The sequence below is a fragment of the Rhinoraja longicauda genome, chromosome 1, assembly GCF_053455715.1.
Source record: "Rhinoraja longicauda isolate Sanriku21f chromosome 1, sRhiLon1.1, whole genome shotgun sequence".
In the NCBI taxonomy this organism is placed as follows: Eukaryota; Metazoa; Chordata; class Chondrichthyes; order Rajiformes; family Arhynchobatidae; genus Rhinoraja; species Rhinoraja longicauda.
The window spans coordinates 70,563,808-70,583,299 of NC_135953.1; the positions used below are offsets into that span (position 1 = coordinate 70,563,808).

The window sequence follows — 19,492 nt, forward strand, 5'->3', positions numbered from 1 at the left end:
TGCTTATCTTTTCAGTTATTTTAGTACTGGATTAGCATTCACTGCGCACCGACAACACTAAGTGCATATGTAAGTTGAAATTCTGAGAGTGTGCTGATCCTCTCTTCAGAACATATCATATCATATCATATATATACAGCGCAGAAACAGGCCTTTTCGGCCCACCAAGTCCGCGCCGCCCAGCGATCCCCGTACATTAACACTATCCTACACCCACTAGGGACAATTTTTTACATTTACCCAGCCAATTAACCTACAAACCTGTACGTCTTTGGCATTGTGCGCACTTTGGCATTGTGGCACTTTGGCATTGTGCGCACTTTCTCATGGCAAGTTTCTAAATTACTTCTTTTTATAAGGAATTAATTTACTGAAAATAAATAGTGCACAATGGCACATAAATAGTGCCATTGAGTGGAATACCTAATATTATTTTTAGTGATTTTTCTGTGGCTTCTAAATTCAGTCCCAGATGAAGTAATGGGCACCTAATTAAAAATGCATCATTGTTATGAAAACATTTTAGCTCCATTAATGAAACTGAGCCAAGTTCCTGCTCTTAAATATTTGTTAGTGGAATGAAAAAGATTGACTGCCGTGTTGCAACCGCTGACTGAGGATTTTACATTTGTTTTTTTCCAAATGAATTTTGTTTGCTCATTGAACCTGTAATCGAGCGCTATTTCATGATTACAGCCAAAATGGAATTTTGCTTTGCATGCTTTGCTCTTACGTCTCTTGTCTATATTGTGCTCATAAAGCCTTTGTCAAATTTTGGTCTGAATTAGTTAACTTGTTGATTTGCTAGTACTTTTCCTGTCTGTGGAAAAGTTAGTAATATTTTCATCTCTTCGAAAAGATGCAAAAAGAAACATCTTTAGTGAATTTTTAGTGACTTTAGCAGGTGTGCAGTTTCATGTGTTTAAAATGATCCATAATATATTTTTAAATGCACAACTAATCGGAATTGGTTAAAGAATTAAAAATGCACTGACACAAGAAATTGATTTACTTTAAGTGGGAGCAAGTTTAAATATACAAACGAGAATTCAAGAGAGAGCAAGATAGAGCTCTTAAGGATAGTGGAGTCAGGGGATATGGGGAGAAGGCAGGAATGGGGTACTGATTGAGAATGATCAGCCATGATCACATTGAATGGTGGTGCTGGCTCGAAGGGCCGAATGGCCTCCTCCTGCACCTATTGTCTATTGTCTATTGTTTTCCTTAATTATAAATCTTGAAATTCAGTGGTAAACAATTGACTAATTTTGTTTCAGTCTGATATTACTAACGTGTGTTCATGTTATTTGTTTTCTTCTGTGATTCAGGTCAGCATCGATCATTGGGGTCAAATATTTCTAAGGTTCGTAGTCTGAAACTGGACACTAGTATTTGGAGTAATGAACTTGTTGAGGTAAGAAAACTATCCTGTATTTCAGAGAGGTTAAAAGAAAATTACTTCTATCCTTGTGAGATTTAATATAAAAAATTAGAGCATACTTGGACCAATAAGCTTGCCTTTTTCTGGCTGATCCTGACCTTGCTGTTTTCTTCATGTATCATTTCTTGAGAACTGGGGATTCTGTTGACCATATCATCTATCATATTTAGTTTCATTTTGAACGAATGTATGAGCATAAACTATGATGATCATGGGAATGTGAGAGCAATAACTAGTTTGCATGGGGATTCCTAGTTGCTGTCTTCTTAGTTTGGCAGACTTGCAACATCACTTCAAGCCTTATCCCATTTGAAAGCATCCAACTTTCATTAATTTTGTTTCACAACAGAGAACTTGATATCATTCAGCCTTAATAATAGCTTTAGGAATAGCTTTGGATGTCTTTCTAAAGATTTGTTCATCAGTGTTACCCTGCAATTAAATGAATGATTCTTATGGATAAGAAAGGTTTAGAGGGAGAGTAGAAACAAAGAATTTCAGATGCTGGAGTCACTCAGCATGTCAGGCAACGTCTGGAGAACATTGGCAGGTGACGTTTTGGGTCGAGACCCTTCAGGGGGATATGGATCAAACAGACAAATTGGACTGACTTAGATTACCTCCAAGTTTAAGAATGGCGTCTTCTCATCAACCATTAGGCTCTTGAGCCACCCTGCACTGGAGGTCCAAAGGGTCTGTTTTCCTGCTATATGACTATTATTTTGCCTGTGTTTGACTTTACCGTGACAGCAGTCAACCTCAATACCTCTTTACAACATATTCATGTTTTTAACGTTCATCATAAGCTCAGACCTAGGTTTGTGTGAATATGAAGGTTACTGACATTAAAGCAATTTTCATTCTATTGCCCATCAGTAGAGTTTCCTTGTTTCACTAAAGTGCAGAACCAGCTGACAGCCCAGTGGTATGAATATTGATTTCTCACACTTCAGGTAGCCCCGGCACTCCCTCTCTCTCTATCCTCCCCCACCCAAGTCGCACTAGCTTCCAATTTTCACCCAACAAACAGCTAACAATGAATGGCCTGTTTCCTTTGTCATCGTTACTTTTTTGCATATCTTTCATTCATTGTTCTTTATCTCTCTACGTCATCATCTGTATCTCTCATTTCCTTTATCCCTAACCAGTCTGAAGAAGGGTCTCGACCCGAAACGTCACCTATTCCTTCTCTCTAGACATGCTGCCTGTCCCGCTAAGTTACTCCTGCTTTTTGTGTCTATCTTCTGTTTAAACCAGCATCTGCACTTCCTTCCGACACGCTATAATAAAATGAAGCTTTTAAAGATTTTCTTGGATCAGTAATTAAACCTTCATAAATTATTAATGTCTTAATTACATTACTCTTATTACTCTTCCTAATATTTCTCTTCCCTCCTGACTAGTTTTGAATTCTCCTGACATAGTTTTGTAGTCTTTCGGTGAGATGTTTACATGTTCCAACTAATTGTTTAGTCAGCAGAGTTAACGAGTATAAATAGCAATAATCAACCATTGGACTGCTGCATATATATTCAGGAAAATAGGAATAAAAAATGTCCAAGGCAACAGTGAATAAGTCAAGTCAATTCAAGTCTAGTTTAGTGTTGTGATAACTTAGTTCTTGCCCAATGACTCCCTGATTATAGCTGCACCAAAAGTCATGATTGTTTTGTGATTCATAAATGAAAGTGCTTTTATTTTGCAATACATGACGTGAAATGAGTTTTGGTGGTTGTGATCTAGTTCCTAGCAGGTGCCCACAACACATTCTTGGCACCAATTCAATACTTTTTTGCACTCTGTTAGGCACAAAGTCACTGATGCCAAAAATAAAACTATCGAGAAAATGCTCCTTATAATTGAAGTGAATATAATGTTCACCTATGTGTGGGGGAGGGGGGGGGGCATTGTTGAATTAAATGACAAATCCATATGATGTTGGAGTCATGGTGTCCGCTTGAACATGTGTATATCATACAACTGCTATTTTACGGTAACTGGAATTAAGCTCACTAGATTTTTGTTGCTGTAAAATGAAAGTGATTGATGTTCTCATTCCACATCAACCTCCATTGTTCCACTGGTTGGATACAGGTCAGAGAAACAATATTACTGGAAATATCGAAACATCCTAAAATGCTTTACAGTTGTATTTTCGCACAAATGTTGATATGAAGTCGCAAAAGGAGATATTAAGGCAGGTGAATTTAAGCCTCGTCAGAAGCAGGGTTTAAGGAATGCCTGAGAGATGGATGGAGGATGAACATGAAGGTACAAGGGAGTAACTTCAGAGTTTAAGCCTTGGTGGCTGAGGTGATATTTGCAGAAAGAGGAGCATTTGGAAATGGTCTAGAGGCTGAATTAGAGGAGCATAGACATGGAAAAGAGTAGAGCTGAAGGAAATTAGAAAATTGGGGTTGGGGCCTTAATGGTATTAAAAAAGAAGAGATCTAAAATGGAACCAGTGATTAATTAGGAGCTTGTGTAGGTCAGTAAATGTGGGGTTGAATGGGACAGAGCAGCAGAATCTCACACGACCTCAAGTTTATAGAGTACAAATCCATCAGGTTTTCAACATCAGTGTAGTCATTAGCCATAGGAGCAGAATTGGGCCATTCAACCCATCGAGTCTACTCTGCCATTCAAACACGGCTGATCTATTTTTCCCTCTCAACCCCATTTTCCTGCCTTCTCCCCATAAACTTTGACGCCCTTCCTAATCAAGAACCTATCCATCTCCACTTTTAAAAAAATGGAGTAACATTTTGGATCAAATGATGTTGCACAGGCAAAGGAGATAGATAGTCTCTCTAGACAGTCTGGAACCTCAGCTTTAAATATGACACCAAGATTTCAAACAGTCCGGTTCAGTCTGAGACCATTATCAGGGAGAGGGATGATGTTGTATCTGAGGAATGGGGTTTGCAGCCAAGTCTAAGGGTGATGTATGAGGTCTTTTCATTATTTCTTTTGGAGGAAGTTTCTGCTCAACCAGTGCTGGAGTTTGATCAAATAATTTGACAATTTAGATTCAGTGGTTGGGTTGATAGAGTTAGTGGTGCTGCAAAGCATGTTGTCAGCTGCATACAAATGGGATTGAATTGATTTTGTATAATATCACTGAAGGATAGCACATGTTTGAGAAATGGAAGGATGCCAACTGTAGATCCTGACGAGGGAGAGGGAAGATAAGCCAAATGCAGGATGAAAATGTTAGTGGCTGGGTGTTTTGGATGCGTGAATGATGGTGGAGAGGCGCTGGTGCTTGCTAATATCAGCAGCCAGGGCGTGGAGAAAGGCTACCTTGGTTACTAACTTAAGCTGCCATTTGTGACTTTGAAAAGATCACTGGAAGGCGCAGAAGCCTGATCTATACAGATTTGGTTGTGGAGTTTAAGAGAAAAGAAATACAGTTTGGGAACTTCCTGCTGCTGATAATACACTGAGACTCTACTGGAGGCATGCTTACAGATTTAGGTCTGGTCTGGCAGTAGACTTCCTTCAAACGTTCATGTAGTCAACTTTTTTGCTGGCACCCAGTGCACAAGGAATATTGGCATTTGAGAACGGTGATGCTGCTTTGCTTCACTGAAAGGTTAGTTATCGAGCTTCATTAGGAGAATGAGGAACTGTGGGCATACATTCCCAAATTTTCTAATGGACTAAAATATCACAAAAAATAATCTCATGTAAAAGACACCACAATTGTTGCACCTTGAACTTTACTTTGGAAATTCAGCTATGTTTTCTATTCTGTTTAACACAATACAAACAATGTTGAATTTCTTTTCCCGTTGAGTATAACATCCCTGACTTTTCCACATATGTAGCTTGTTGATGAGCACCTAAAACAATGCATTTCTGACAACGCAAATCTCATCATGAATCTGTGAAGAGGAAGATGAGGTTAAAAATAAATCAGAGGGGAGCTGAAAACAAAGAACAGATACTGTGAGCAAGAAATGCAAGATACTGCAGATGCTGGAATCTTGAGCAAAAAACAAATCAGTGTGTCTATCGATACAAGTTAGCTTTAATGTTTTTCTGTTGACGTATGTGTTTGATGATTTTGTAAAAAAATACTGAAATTTTGAAATTACTGAAGGGAGTTTTCCACTATGCATGGGTACAACATAGATAATAAGGAATGGCAGCAGCTTCAACATCCTGTGTTTTTTTTTTAGATTTAGAGATACAGCGCAGAAACAGGCCCTTCGGCCCACCGGGTCCGCGCCGCCCAGCGATCCCCGCACACTAACACTATCCTACACCAACTAGGGACAATTTTTATTTTATTTTTTCTTTTTAACTTTTGCCCAGCCAATTAACCTACATACCTGTACGTCTTTGGAGTGTGGGAGGAAATCGAAGATCTCGGAGAAAACCCACGCAGGTCACGGGGAGAACGTACAACTCCGTACAGACGGCGCCCATAGTCAGGATCGAACCTGAGTCTCTGGCGCTGCATTCGCTGTAAGGCAGCAACTCTACCGCTGCGCCACCGTGCCGCCCTGTAAATTGACCCAGGTGCTTAACTGAAAGTGCGTTTAATATTGATCATCCCACAACCCTTGCTGAAGTTTGCAGTTACAGCAACTATGCTGATTTACATATAGACCTGGTCAAAAAGGAAAAATGAGGTCCACCAATTTACTTTTGTTTATTGTTGTCACATGTACCGAGCGAGGTACAGTGAGAAGCTTTGGTTTGCATGCTATCCAGTTATAGAAAAGACTATACATGAATACAACCAATCTGTCCACAGTTCCCAAAGGTTAAAGGGTACAACATTTAGTGCAAGATATAACATTGCAGTCCAGTAATTCGAAGGTTTCCAGTGAGGGAGATGGGAGGTCAGGACTGCACTCTAGCTTATGAGAGCATAGTTCAGCTGCCTGATAACAGCTGGGAAGAAAGTGCACCTGAATCTGGAGGTATGGGTTTTCAAACTTCTGTATCGCCTGCCCATTGGGAGAGGGGAGAAGAATTTTGATGCAAAAGTACTTAAGTGCAAACTTAAATGTTGAAATTTGAAAATGATTGAAAATGTTTGTTCCAAAGAAAATGACTGCATCCCTTGCTTGAATTGCAGCTTTTCATCGTGGTGGGAAATAAAATGGTCAACAGCTTTTGGGCAGCAAATCTCAAAGCAAGTGAAGAGCTGGATATGGATGCTCCACCAAACCAACGCCTGGAAATCATCACGCAAAAATACAAAGAGGGAAAATTTCGGAAAAGACTCTCATCATTTCTAACACAGGAAGACCTTAACAATGTAACACATGTTCTTGCTAAAAGAAGTTTGGCTTTACTTGGTGTTCAGTGGAATGCTGTCTTCTCAGTTTTTATGACTTTGATCAATCTCGTTTATTTGAAACAAAGCAAGTGTTTTGTGGGCAAAAGATAAAACAGAAGTGTTACTCCCAAGTTGATTATGTCCCCTATTTACCTACAAATTAACAAAAAAAATCTGTGGATACTTAAAATATGAAATATAAACAGAAGATGATGGGAACACACAGCAGGTCAAGTTGCTTCTGTGCAGGAGAAACAGTCAATGTTTCAGGTGGATGACCTTTCATCAAAACAAAGCTGAATAGTTACTTGTTTTTGTCTTTCCACAGATGTTGCATGATCTGCTAAGTGTTTCCAGCATTTTATGTTTTTGCTGTAATAACTTCATTCAGGTCTAAGTAATACTAAGTTTTCCACGAGCGAGCTCATACATATAGTGTTATTTTGCTCCCCAAAATATATGTGATAGTCTGACAATACTGCATGTTAGTGAATTGCCAGAGTGTGCTACTCAATATAAATTCATTTTCTCTCATTCTCTCATTACATTTACAATCTAGAGACAATATTTTGAAAGCCATTTTCTTTCAGAACTATGACATTTCTACAAGTTACATTGGTATCACTTCTCTTCCTGAAGTGGAAAAGATTGCTTTCAAGTAGCTTTTGTAATATTCATTCATCTTTTTTTCCATTAGCTTTAAAACTAGTGTTGGATGTAAGTATTCTTCTAAGGATTGACAAAGTTGAAGATGAAATCAATTATTTGCAACATGGCAAATGCTGCATAAAACATCCATTCACCCATTTTACTCATTGAATATATACTGCACAACCCAAGCGGTAATAGATATTTGTTGCAGTTTGGAGCTTTTCATTCTGAACAAAGTCACTTACGTCATGCACATCACTTGCTCTTGATTAGACTAAGTGTTGATTTCATCCATGCAGGTGAGTTTGTTCTATCACAGAGTTCACCAAACCTCAGTGGTGGATAATCAGTTTTGGAACAGCTATGACAAGCAAACCTGATTTGTATTATTACATTTTAATCCAAAGCATTTAAGGAAGAAAGAAAACAAAGTTTTTATAAGCATCAGATATGGATTTTTCATGTTGCCATGATAGTAATACTTAAAAATATGAGTATTGAGTATTTTGCAAGACGATTAAAAAGGTTTTAGAGGCAAAAATTGACTTATGAAAGATAAAATATCTTTGAATCTGCTTCAGATTTTGAGGTTAAAACTAGCAAAATAAATAAGGAGAAATCAGTAGACGTTATATATTGGTCTTTAAGACAGCTTTCAGTAAGATACACAACAGTTATTAAATTAAGGAAAGACTCAATGCTGGAGTAACTCAGAGGGTGAGGCAGCATCCCTGGAGAACATGGATAGGTGAAGTTTCGAGTTGGGGAAAGGAACCTCGCATTTCTCTGTATTAAATTCCATTAGCTATTCCTCAGCCCATCTGCCCAACCAATCAAGACCTACTGCAATTTTTGTCAACCATCTTCACTATCTCCAGTGCCACCCACTTTAGTGTCATCTGCAAACTTGCTAATCACGCCTGGTACATTCTCATCCAAATCATTGATGTAGATGGCAAACAGCAATGGGCTCAGCACCGAACCCTGAGGCACACTACTAGTCACAGGCTTCCAGTCCAAAAAGCAACCTCCCACCATCACCTTCTGCTTCCTTTCATGAAGCAAATTTTCTATCCATTCAGCTCTCTGTCCTTGGATCCCATGTGATCTAACCTTCCAGATCAGCCTACCATGCAGAACCTTGTCAAAGGCCTTGCTGAAATCCATACAAACAATGCCTACAGCTCTGCCCTCAACCTTTTATGGTCATATCTTCATAAACTCAATCAGATTCATGAGACACTATCTCCCATGTACAAAACTGCAATGACTATCCATGATCAGCCCTTGACTATCTAAATACATTAGTGTGAGAAGGAACAGCAGATGCTGGTTTAAACCGGAGATTGACACAAAAAGCTGGAGTAACTCCGCGGGATAGGCAACATCTCTGGAGGGAAGGAATGCGTGCCGTTTCGGTTCGAGGCCCAGCTTTGTGTGTCCATCTTCCATCTAAATACATGTATATCTTATACCTCAGAATACTCTTCAATAACTTTAAGACCATTGACGTTGAGCCCACTGGTCTGCAGTTCCCAGGCTTTTCCCTGCAGCCCTTCTTAATAGAGATACAACTTTTGCCACCCTCTCCTAATATCCAAAAGAAATCTATTCATGTCACAAACATATTTGATGACTGATCCTCCATAGCCAGTTTGCCAGTCTTCTGGCACCTCACCCCAATGCAATGTTGACTCATAAATCTCAGTCAGGGTACCTGTATTATTTTCAGATTGGTAACCCTATCTGAGGAAGGATATACTTGTGACAGAAGGAATGCAACAAAGATTCACCCGATTTATAGTAGAGTTGCAATTCATCAGGGGGAGATTAGACAGATTAAATTTATACTCTCTTAAGTTTATAAAAATTAGATGTGATCTCATTGAAATATATAGAAATGTTATGGAGGTTGACAGATAAGCAGATACAATCCTACCTGGACTGACTCGAACTTGGAATCAATATAATGTTTTTACTTTTCATGATTGAGATGAGCAGTCTTAAAGAAAGTTCTTAAAGACACTTCTTAAAGAAGACAGCTGTAAAGGAGACAGCTATTAAAGAAGACAGCTCTTAAAGAAGAGGGTTCTTAAAGAAGACAGTGAATCTTGGTAATTTCCTGCCCTTGAGGGCCCAAGTCTCCACTACTGAGTAAATACAAGATTGACAATAGACAATAGACAATAGGTGCAGGAGTAGGCCGTTCAACCCTTCGAGCCAGCACCGCCATTCAATGCGATCATGGCTGATCACTCTCAATCAGTACCCCGTTCCTGCCTTCTCCCCATACCCCCTCACTCCGCTATCCTTAAGAGCTCTATCCAGCTCTCTCTTGAAAGCATCCAACGAACTGGCCTCCACTGCCTTCTGAGGCAGAGAATTCCACACCTTCACCACTCTCTGACTGAAAAGGTTCTTCCTCATCTCTGTTCTAAATGGCCTACCCCTTATTCTTAAACTGTGGCCCCTTGTTCTGGACTCCCCCAACATTGGGAACATGTTTCCTGCCTCTAATGTGTCCAATCCCCTAATTATCTTATATGTTTCAATAAGATCCCCCTCATCCTTCTAAATTCCAGTGTATACAAGCCTAATTGCTCCAGCCTTTCAACATACGACAGTCCCGCCATTCCGGGAATTAACCTAGTGAACCTACGCTGCACGCCCTCAATAGCAAATTGATTGGGATCCAATAGAATTGTAAATACTTGGAAAATCAAGAAATATAGTTTTAGCTTAGAGACATAAAAAATAGCAGCAGGAATTAGCTGTTAGACTCTTTGTGTCTGATTGCATCATTCAGTACAATCTATGGCTGATCTTTTCCCACAATGGCACTTACCTGCACTAATCTCATATCCTTTGATTCCCCTAATATCCAAAATAAATCTTTTCCTGTCACAAATATATTTGATGACTGATCCTCCACAGTCAGTGTGCATAGTGAATTCCAATGATTTGCAATACTCTAGTTGAACAAATTTATTCTCATCTCTACCATTAATGCCCAACCTATTTTTTTTGTTTTTATACTGTGACCCCTGGTGTTGGATACCCCAGCCAGGGGCAACATTCATCCTCTTGAGCCCCTTAAGAATTTGGTATGTTTCAATGAAATCACCTCATTCTTCTAAATTTAAGAGTAAGCTAGTAAGTTAGCAGTAAGCTAACCTCTCATTCAAGATCAAACCCATCCTGCCCTTCCCATCTTCTAAAATTGCCGGAATCAATCTTCTAAATATTGGCTTCACTACTTCTATGATAAAAGTATTTGTTTTCAAATGTGAAAAACACCTGAATGCAATACACAAGATTTCATCTCACCAGGAGACTGCTCTGTTGTACAGTTAGATCATGGCTTTTAATTTATTTTAGCAGTAGGGAAATCGTCTTGCAAGAACAATTCTTCCAAAATATGGTTCCGTGATCTTGCTGTACAATGCTGTACAAAGGAGCAGACCCAAATGGCTGGACAGAAAAAAAAGTCATTTTTAGATTGTCAGAAATTCTTCAACAACCGCATATTTTTGTTGTGAGTGATACCGCCATTATTAAACCACATGTACAGCTTGTAATGGAGCTCTGTTTAGTCATGTGGTCATCGGTCCTCGGACTGTCTTTGATTGGATTTTATTGGCTTTACCTTGCACTAAATGTTATTCTCTTATCATGTATCTATACACTGTAAATGGCTCGATTGTAATCGTGTAATGTCTTTCCGCTGACTGCTTAACACGCAACAAAAGCTTTTCACTGTACCTCGGTACACATGACTAAACTAAACTAAACGGCCTGCAGAGTTGACATTAACTTCAGTCTGTAATTGTGCCATTCTGTGCCTTGGTCACTACAATGTGCTCTACCTTTCTGTATCCCTACAGGCCTTATGCCAAGCTGTTGTGAAACCAGATATCTTGAAGACTCTATCGCTTGTTTTTAGTGGGGCGGATGTCATGTGCGCAACAGGAGAAGCAGCTTTTTGTACCCCTTACCTGCTGGCACAGAAAGCTGGCCAACGACTGCAAATGGAATTTCTGTTTCACAATAAACTCTCAGGTAAAACACGTATAGGTGTTTGAAGATTGTATCCACTACTCTTTGTAATGTAGGAGCCGCTAGATAATGTTCAGAATTGTCCTTTCATTTTGACTTTGTGATGGGGCAGCAATATTATTATGGAAGAATAGATTCAAACTAAAGAATTTGTGAATGTTTGGGGAATTTCCGCATGTGAAATGTGGTCTGAGAGAAGACAGCTTTATTCACAGGCGTGATTCATCCAGCATATCGTTTGGAGTTATTGAGGTTTTCAGTGGCAACAGCCCTGTGAGAGAGAAAAGCAGCCATACTTGGAATTCAAATTTCTTAAGGCATCTGTACAATTTAATATTTTTGTTAATCGGATTGCAGTGCCTTTAATTTGTGGCAAGAATGAGGGAGAAGCCACATTTTCTTGTGCAAAATAGGCTGAGCTTTAAGAAGGCGTCTGTTGCATACCATTGCCTTTTTCAAATTAAATTAATGTCAGGAAGATTTAAATCTTACTTAAAAATTAAGATTTAAACACTTATGCTATAACAAAACAACCTGTCAAATACGGAGAAGATACGGAGGTGTTTAACAGTCAGTGCTGTATTTTTTTTAGCCCACTGTATCCATGCTGGGAAACACCACCTCAAAGACCAGGCTGATTTGATATTTCATAGGTGGGCTACCCAACACCAACCATGAGAGTACCACTCTTTGATCAGTGTTGAGAAACTGGCATTGTGCCAAACAGTATTATGGAATCAAGAAGATTTGAACGGTTGTCAAATCCTGAAGTGTGGGAAATAAAGCTTTTGTCATAAAACCTATTCAATGGGCAAAATATTTGACTGGTGTTGTGAACCCACTTAGAGAAATGACTTTATAAAATCGTATTCCTTATTTGTACCAGTCCTAACTGTTTGATTTCTGTTCTTAGCACTTCCAAAGATTGATTCATTGTCTGAAGCTGGCACTCATTCTACTAATTCACCATCTACCTTTCTATGTGGATTCCTGTACAAGGCTGTTAACACTACCAAAACAGTAACTGAGAAAAGGCTGAAGGAAGGTAAGTTATCTCTCAATAATGGTGCTGCCATGTAACACGCAACTCGCTCGCTTAATTGAGAGATCGTTATTTGAGCTTAACTACAGCCAAATGTCGAGGAGCTCAATAACCTAAATGATATCCATCCGGGGGAGAATGCGACTCAAATTTCTTATTAGTATGATTGTATTGCTAATATTGTCAATGTAACCAGTTTGTACTGATTGCATTGTGCTCTCTTGCCAATATGCTGTGCTGGCCTGCCTTCACCTCTGCCTCCATCTGCGATTTAATTTCTATAATGTATCTTTAATCAAATCCAGTTTGTGATATCAACATTAGCGTTTGTTATCTGAGCTTAACTTGCCTTCCACAGTTTTCATCCAATACAGATTCAGATCTTGATTAAAAAAGAATTGGGTAGCTGAGTGCAGCACCTTCTACAGCGAAATCCCCATTCATCTTTGATTCTCCTTTTCGAAGGCAACAGTGGTAGAGTTACTTGTGTCCATTCCCCTCCCATTGTGCCATGCATTTGATTATTTTATATTAGATTAGATTCATTTATTATCATAAACACAACATTTCCTGTTCACACAAATAGTAATTATTGATTTAAGACACTTTTGTTTTTGGTATTCCTTGGTGTTCTAACTGGCATTGATAGATCACATAAACCTGGTTGCAGGTAGAATCAGTAGTTTCAGCTTGCTCTGTTACCTTGCCACAGCTGAACGGTATGCCTAATGGTTCATGTTAATAAAATTGATATGCACGGTATGCAGAGATGGTTACCGATGAAGCACTGAAACAACAAAAATGCCCAGTATAAATTTTATTCAGGGAAATAATGCATCACTAATATGATCTATGTGACACACCATCTAACATAATGAAAACTAAACTCCTCGAACCAAATTTATCCACCTCGTTGGATAGGGTATGTGAGTTTATACAGTGAGTAGATGTATGCGGAAGACCTGGTAGATTCCAGCTTCAATCCTGAGCTTGAGCTGGTTTACTACCTTACTGGAGCAAGAAGAACAATCAGTTTTCTTCAATACTCCATGATTAGAGAGATGATCAATCTGGGTTCTTTGATGCTTAATCCAGCCAGATTGATTAGTAGGACTGGCTGTTACAATCCCTGAAGTTTTGCACTACAATTGACTTGCATGGTGTTGTTCTTGGGGATGACCACTAGGTGATGTTGCTACCATTCAGACACATCTTCATTTGTGTACCTCAACGCCACTGGGTGTTTCGGCCTTTTATCACAAGGCACCCTCAGTGGAGGCAGGCCCACGGCAGGGTGATCAGACCTGGGTGTGTGTCTTATGGTTGGCCTCTAGATGGTCACATGGCAGCCCAGATAGCATCTCTTCTTTACAGCCACAGCCAATGACTGCTCCGTTCGGCAGCATTGGCAAGTTCTTTGGTGCTTTCCTTTGGGCCTGCCCTCTGACTCCTAATACTCCTTCCATGTTTAGCTGAGCATTAACAAAGGTGGAGCTAGAAATTAATTTGTGTTATACGATTTTCTGTTTTATCGAGTACATAGATAAAACCCAACATAAAGTTGATCAAGAAATGTGGTTGAGAGCACAAGAACATTGGTATGACTCTCATGGAGACTTATGTGCTTGTAAATATGCTGACACTGGAAACACACTGTACAGCGTGCAGGGTTGGCATTTTTCCACATGCCTTCTCAGTGACATTGATTAATCCACACAGTGGGCAACAACACAGGCAGATCCTGAACTTGTTCCAAGTGAAGGGATCCTTATTTACCTGGGATTTAATCAGAGGAGACCTCACACCCATTGAATGGGACTAAAGGTTGCTCCTGTGTCTTGGAGTGAGTTTGAGTGAAGGTTGACGTTATGGTTAGTGTTTCCTTGCAATAATCCTGCTAGGCCTCCCACACCAGAAAGACCTGGCCTCCATCACAGAGCAAGGCACAGTGGCGCAGCTGGTAGAACTGCTACCTGAGTGCCAGAGATCCCGACCTCGGGTGCTGCCGGTGTGGAGTTTACATGTTCTCCCTGTGGCTCTATGGGTTTCCTCCGGAAGCTCCAGTTTCCTCCCACATCTCAAACACGTGCGGGTTTGTAGTTTAATTGGCCTCTGTAAATTGTCCTGGATGTGTAGGGAGTGGATGAAAAAGTAGGATAATAGATAACCAATGTGAACAGGTGGTCATTGTGGACTCGGTGGGCCAAAGGGCTCATTTCCATGCTGCAAAATTATGAGAAGCTGTTGGAGGGATACGGGACCAAACGTGGGCAGGTGGGAATAGTGTAGATGGGACAACTTGGTCGGCATTGTAACTTGGATCGAAAGGCCTGTCTCCACGCTGTATGACTCTGAGAAACTGTGCACCCACCTCTATCTGTCTGTAGAGCAACGTGTCAGGAGGCTGTGACTGACCAATATTCGCAGGAAAAGCTCTGGGCACACAGCGGTCCCTGGACCTCTCTGCCTTTGGTTGTTCAAGATCCCCATCATCATTGGTCTCTGGATCAGTTGGGTGGCGATGGCTGACGCACATTTCGTTTCTCGCACTCATGTTCACCGGTCATCGTCAGCATCAAGGTGGAAGTCTTCATTTCTCTGTGACACTTGATAGTATTCCCATTACCCATTCCCCGAGAGATGCTGCCTGACCCGCTGAGTTATTCCAGCATTTTGTGTCGATCCCCGAGCATAAACATCAGCTGCTCTGTGCCTCGTTGACATGGTCTTGATAGTGTTCACAAGCCGACAATGCCTTCCAGCATTGGTTGACCTCAGTGGCCAGTTCCCCTCGGGTAATGCAAGCATAGCATGAACTCGCCACAGGTTAGAGTCAGAAGGTCCATGTGACTCCTGAGATCGGACTCACCATGTGCTCCTCTGAAGCAATTGCTATTGATGCCTCCGAAGCACACATTTGCAATCAAAATCACCGAACACGAGGACATAAGAAACAAGAGCAGGAGAGTGGAAACAAGGAACGACAGACGTTGGTTTATAAAAGAAGACACAGACTGCTTGACGAGCTCAGTGGGCCAGGCTGCATCTCAGGAGATCGTGAGCAGGAGTGGGCCTTTTGAATAGGGTCAAGCATGTTTGCCGATCGGTGCCTGAATGCAATCAATGACTCTGCCTCCACGGCTCTGGTGAAGAGAATTCTTAGAGAATCAGTCTGAAGAAGTGTCTCGACCCGAAACATCACTATCCATGTCCTCCAGAGATGCTGCCTGACCGCTGGGATACTCCAATAGATTGTGTTTTACTGTTAGAGAAACTGCTATTTAGGAAAACTCATTGCTCTTGGTCAATACAATGGAAGGATGCCACCATCGATGGAACATTCTCTCCTCTCTGCTCTTTCCTTCTCTGCTTTTTGTTCAAGGAAATAATAACCTGCTGGTGAGGAGGACAGGCTAGAGTCGGGTCATTCTCATCACAGCCCGAGGAGTCAATCCTTGACTGTCAATCCAGCTATCGCCATTCATCGGGCTAACCAATTTCTTCGTGCAAGAAAGCAAACTCAATGCTAGCATTTATTTCAAGAGGGCTTGTATACAAAAACAGGGATGTAATGCTGAGGCTCTATAAGGTGCTGGTCAGGCCGCATTTGGAATATTGTGAGCAATTTTGGGCACCATATCTGAGGAAGGATGTGCTGGCTCTGGAGAGGGTCCAGAGGAGGTTTAGAAGAATGATCCCAGGAATGAGTAGGCTAACATATGATGAGCATTTGTCAGCACTGGGCCTGTACTCGCTGGACTTTAGAAGAATGAGGGGGGACCACATTGAAACATACCGAATTGTGAAAGGCTTGGATAGAGTGAATGTGTAGAGGATGTTTCCACTAATGGGAGAGTCTAGGACCAGAGGTCATAGCCTCAGAATTAAAGGACGTTCTTTTAGGAAGAAAATTAGGAGAAATTTCTTTAATGAGAGGGTGGTGAATCTGTGGAATTCTTTGCCACAGAAGGCTTGTAGAGGCCAAGTCAGTGGATATTTTTAAGGCAGAGATCGATTTTTGATTAGTGCAGGTGTCGGAGTTTATGGGGAGTAGGCAGGAGAATGGGTTAAGAGGGAGAGATAGATTTGACTTGATGGGCTGGATGGCCTAATTCTACTCCTATCACTTATGACCTTATGACCCCCCCTCTTCTCTAAATTGGCTTTTATGGACATAAGCAAAGGAAGAGTGAAGAGCTAAATGATTGAAAAGGATCATTTAAAATGAAGCGCAACCTGTTGAACAACCTCTTGTCACATCCCTCATAGACAAAGGAAGTAATTAGTAGAGATTAGATTAAAAAAAACAGAGGGTTATGGTGAAGAAGAAAATTTAGTCTGGTGGTCTGTAACCAATGGAGTTCCGTTGGGATCTATGCTGGGACATGCGTTGTTTGTGATATATATATATAAATGATTTGGACGTTATATAGATGGGTTGGTTAGTAAGTTTGCAGATGACACCAAATTGCTAGAGTCATGGCCTGCTTGTCAAAGTACACAACGGGACATAGATCAGCTGCAGAAAAGGGCAGAGAAATTGCAGATCGAGTTTAAACTGAGCAAGTGTGAGGTGTTGCACTTTGGGATGTTGAATCAAAGGGCAAAATATACAATTAATGGCAAGACCATTAACAGCATTCATGTCTTGTGGTCCAAGTCCATTACCAAGTCAAAGTGGCAACACAAATAGACTGGTAAAGAAGGCACAAGGTATTTCTGCCTTCATTGATCGAGGTATGAGAGCAAGGAAGTTTTGATTCAGTTTTTTGGACTTTGGTTGGGCCACATTTGGAGCAATGATTACAGTTCTAATCGCTCCAATACAGGAAGGAGATGAAGGCTTTGGAAAAGATGCAACAATTATTTACCAAAAAGATGCCTGGATTAGAGGGTCTTAGCGATGAGAAGAGGTTTCACAGACTTGGATTGTTTTCTCTGGAATGCCAAAGGTTGAGGGGAGACCCAGTGGAAGCACATAAAATTATGGATGGCACAGATATGGTCAAACATTTTATCCCCAGGATGGAAATATCAATGCTATGGGACATAGCTTTTAGGTGATATGGGCAAAGTTTAAAAGAGACGTGTGGGGCTATTTTTTTTAATACAGCGGTTGGTGGGTACATGGAACATGCTGGCAGGAGTGGTGGTGGAGGCAGTGGTGGTGGAGGCAGTCCAAGAGGCTTTTGGACAGACACATAAATATGCAGGGAATGGTGTGATCTAGATCATGTGGTGGCAGATAAGAATTTGTCTTGGCATCATATTCGGCATGGACATTTTGGGCCGAAGGGCCTGTCCCTGTGTCATTTTTTTCTATGTTCCATAAAAAATATTGTTACGACCATTGTTCGCAACACAGTAACAATGTGTTGATGAAGGCTGGAAACTTTTGCTTGTGCATCTGCCTCAGACTTTTCTGACTACTTATTTTTGGAATGATGATCCTTGCATTATTCCCAAGTACTTTAAAATGATGCGTACATATATCTGCAAATTGCTTCCATAGCAACAAATGAATCAAGGAACGATTGCTGCTTTGTTCTCCCAGATGTGATTAGAATCTGCAGTTCAGAAAATGTTACTACACACTTCATTTTTCTCTTTAAACAAAGCTTTTTCCATAAGTATCAAGCAATGTTCAAAGACAAATGGAGACTTCTTACCAGAAATGCTCCCTTGAATCTGTTGAATTTTACGTTGAATTTTAATGTTTTCTGATTATAGAGAGAGTTAGATTTAGCTCTTCGGGCTAAAGGATTCAAGGGATAGGGGGAAAAAGCAGGAACGGGGTACTGATTTTAGATGATCTGCCATGATCATATTGAATGGTGGTGCTGGCTCGAAGGGCCGAATGGCCCACTCCTGCTTCCATGTTTCTATAAGTATAGCATTATGCTGAGCTGAAATAATTGAAGATTTAATTGTCTCTCCATTGCAACTGTTTACCTTTACATACCCTCAAAAACATTGAAATTGATGAATTCTATCAGTTATTGTGCCCACAACCTTTGGACACTTCACAGTGACTTGTTTATAATTTTAAGGCAACTGAACAGCTTTAATGATTAAAGGAAACTCCCAGCTAATGGGATCGCTAATTTTAATTAAATCAATTGTAGTTTAATTAGAGTATTTCACCAGCACTGTTTCACCAGCACTTTACCCATGCATTAACTAACCAATCCTATTTCTCTGGGCACAGTCATGTTCCATTAGTAGACTGCTCCCAATTTAATGCATGCATTTCTCTGACCAGCCACAATCATCTCCATCGTTAATTTTGTACCCTCTCCCCTCTTGAATTCCACTTAGCAGGGTCTCGGATAAAAATGTGCAATTTAAATCCAAAAAAACGACAGATGCTGTAAATCCTAAACAAAAAACAGAAAATGCTAGAAATACTCAGAAGATCAGGTCACATCTAGGGGAAGAGAAACAGAGTCAACTTTTCAGGTCGGAGAGCCTTCATCAGAATAGTTTGAAAATGTTACTGCACCATGATATGAAGTTTGATTAAAAAAAATAACCTCAATCTTTTGATTTTCCACCTGACTTGCTGAGTGTTTCCAGCATTTTCTCTTTTGATTTTGGATTTCCAGCACCTGGAGATGTTTGACTATCATCCATATTTTCAGTTGTGTTTCAATTTTTTTTAAATATGGGATTTAATGCAGTGAGGGAAAGTAATGGTGTCAAAGTGGGGAAGAGTTTTGATGTTAAGAATGAGATAGGAGTACAATTTTGGAAGGGAGGTGGAGAAGTAGAGAGTAGAAGTCAGATATTGGACTGCAAAAGTAGCCCCAGAAATGAAAAACTTTGTTTCAAAAACCTTGCAGAAGTGGTCAGATTAATCAGTGATCATCTAATGGAGTGGCCCAGTGGAAATGGAATTCCGATAGCTTTAATAAATGCAAACATTCTGTACTGCCTCACTAGTGAAGGTGACTAATCTAATTACTGGAAGAGTTCAGAGTGATTTATTGTTCATTGCAGTTTATAT

At 40.3% G+C, this 19,492-nt stretch overlaps 1 protein-coding gene across 6 annotated transcripts in view; it reads left to right on the forward strand.

Moving 5' to 3' along the window:
• Nucleotides 1-19,492, forward strand: part of arap2 (ArfGAP with RhoGAP domain, ankyrin repeat and PH domain 2) — a 325,749-nt gene that overhangs the window by 166,192 nt on the left and 140,065 nt on the right. For all 6 annotated transcript variants that reach the window (XM_078400296.1, XM_078400332.1, XM_078400306.1 and 3 more), the window contains 4 exons: nt 1,329-1,414; nt 6,534-6,716; nt 11,273-11,447; nt 12,358-12,489. In XM_078400296.1, the coding sequence (XP_078256422.1) occupies nt 1,329-1,414; nt 6,534-6,716; nt 11,273-11,447; nt 12,358-12,489 (576 nt within the window). The remainder of the gene's footprint in view (nt 1-1,328; nt 1,415-6,533; nt 6,717-11,272; nt 11,448-12,357; nt 12,490-19,492) is intronic.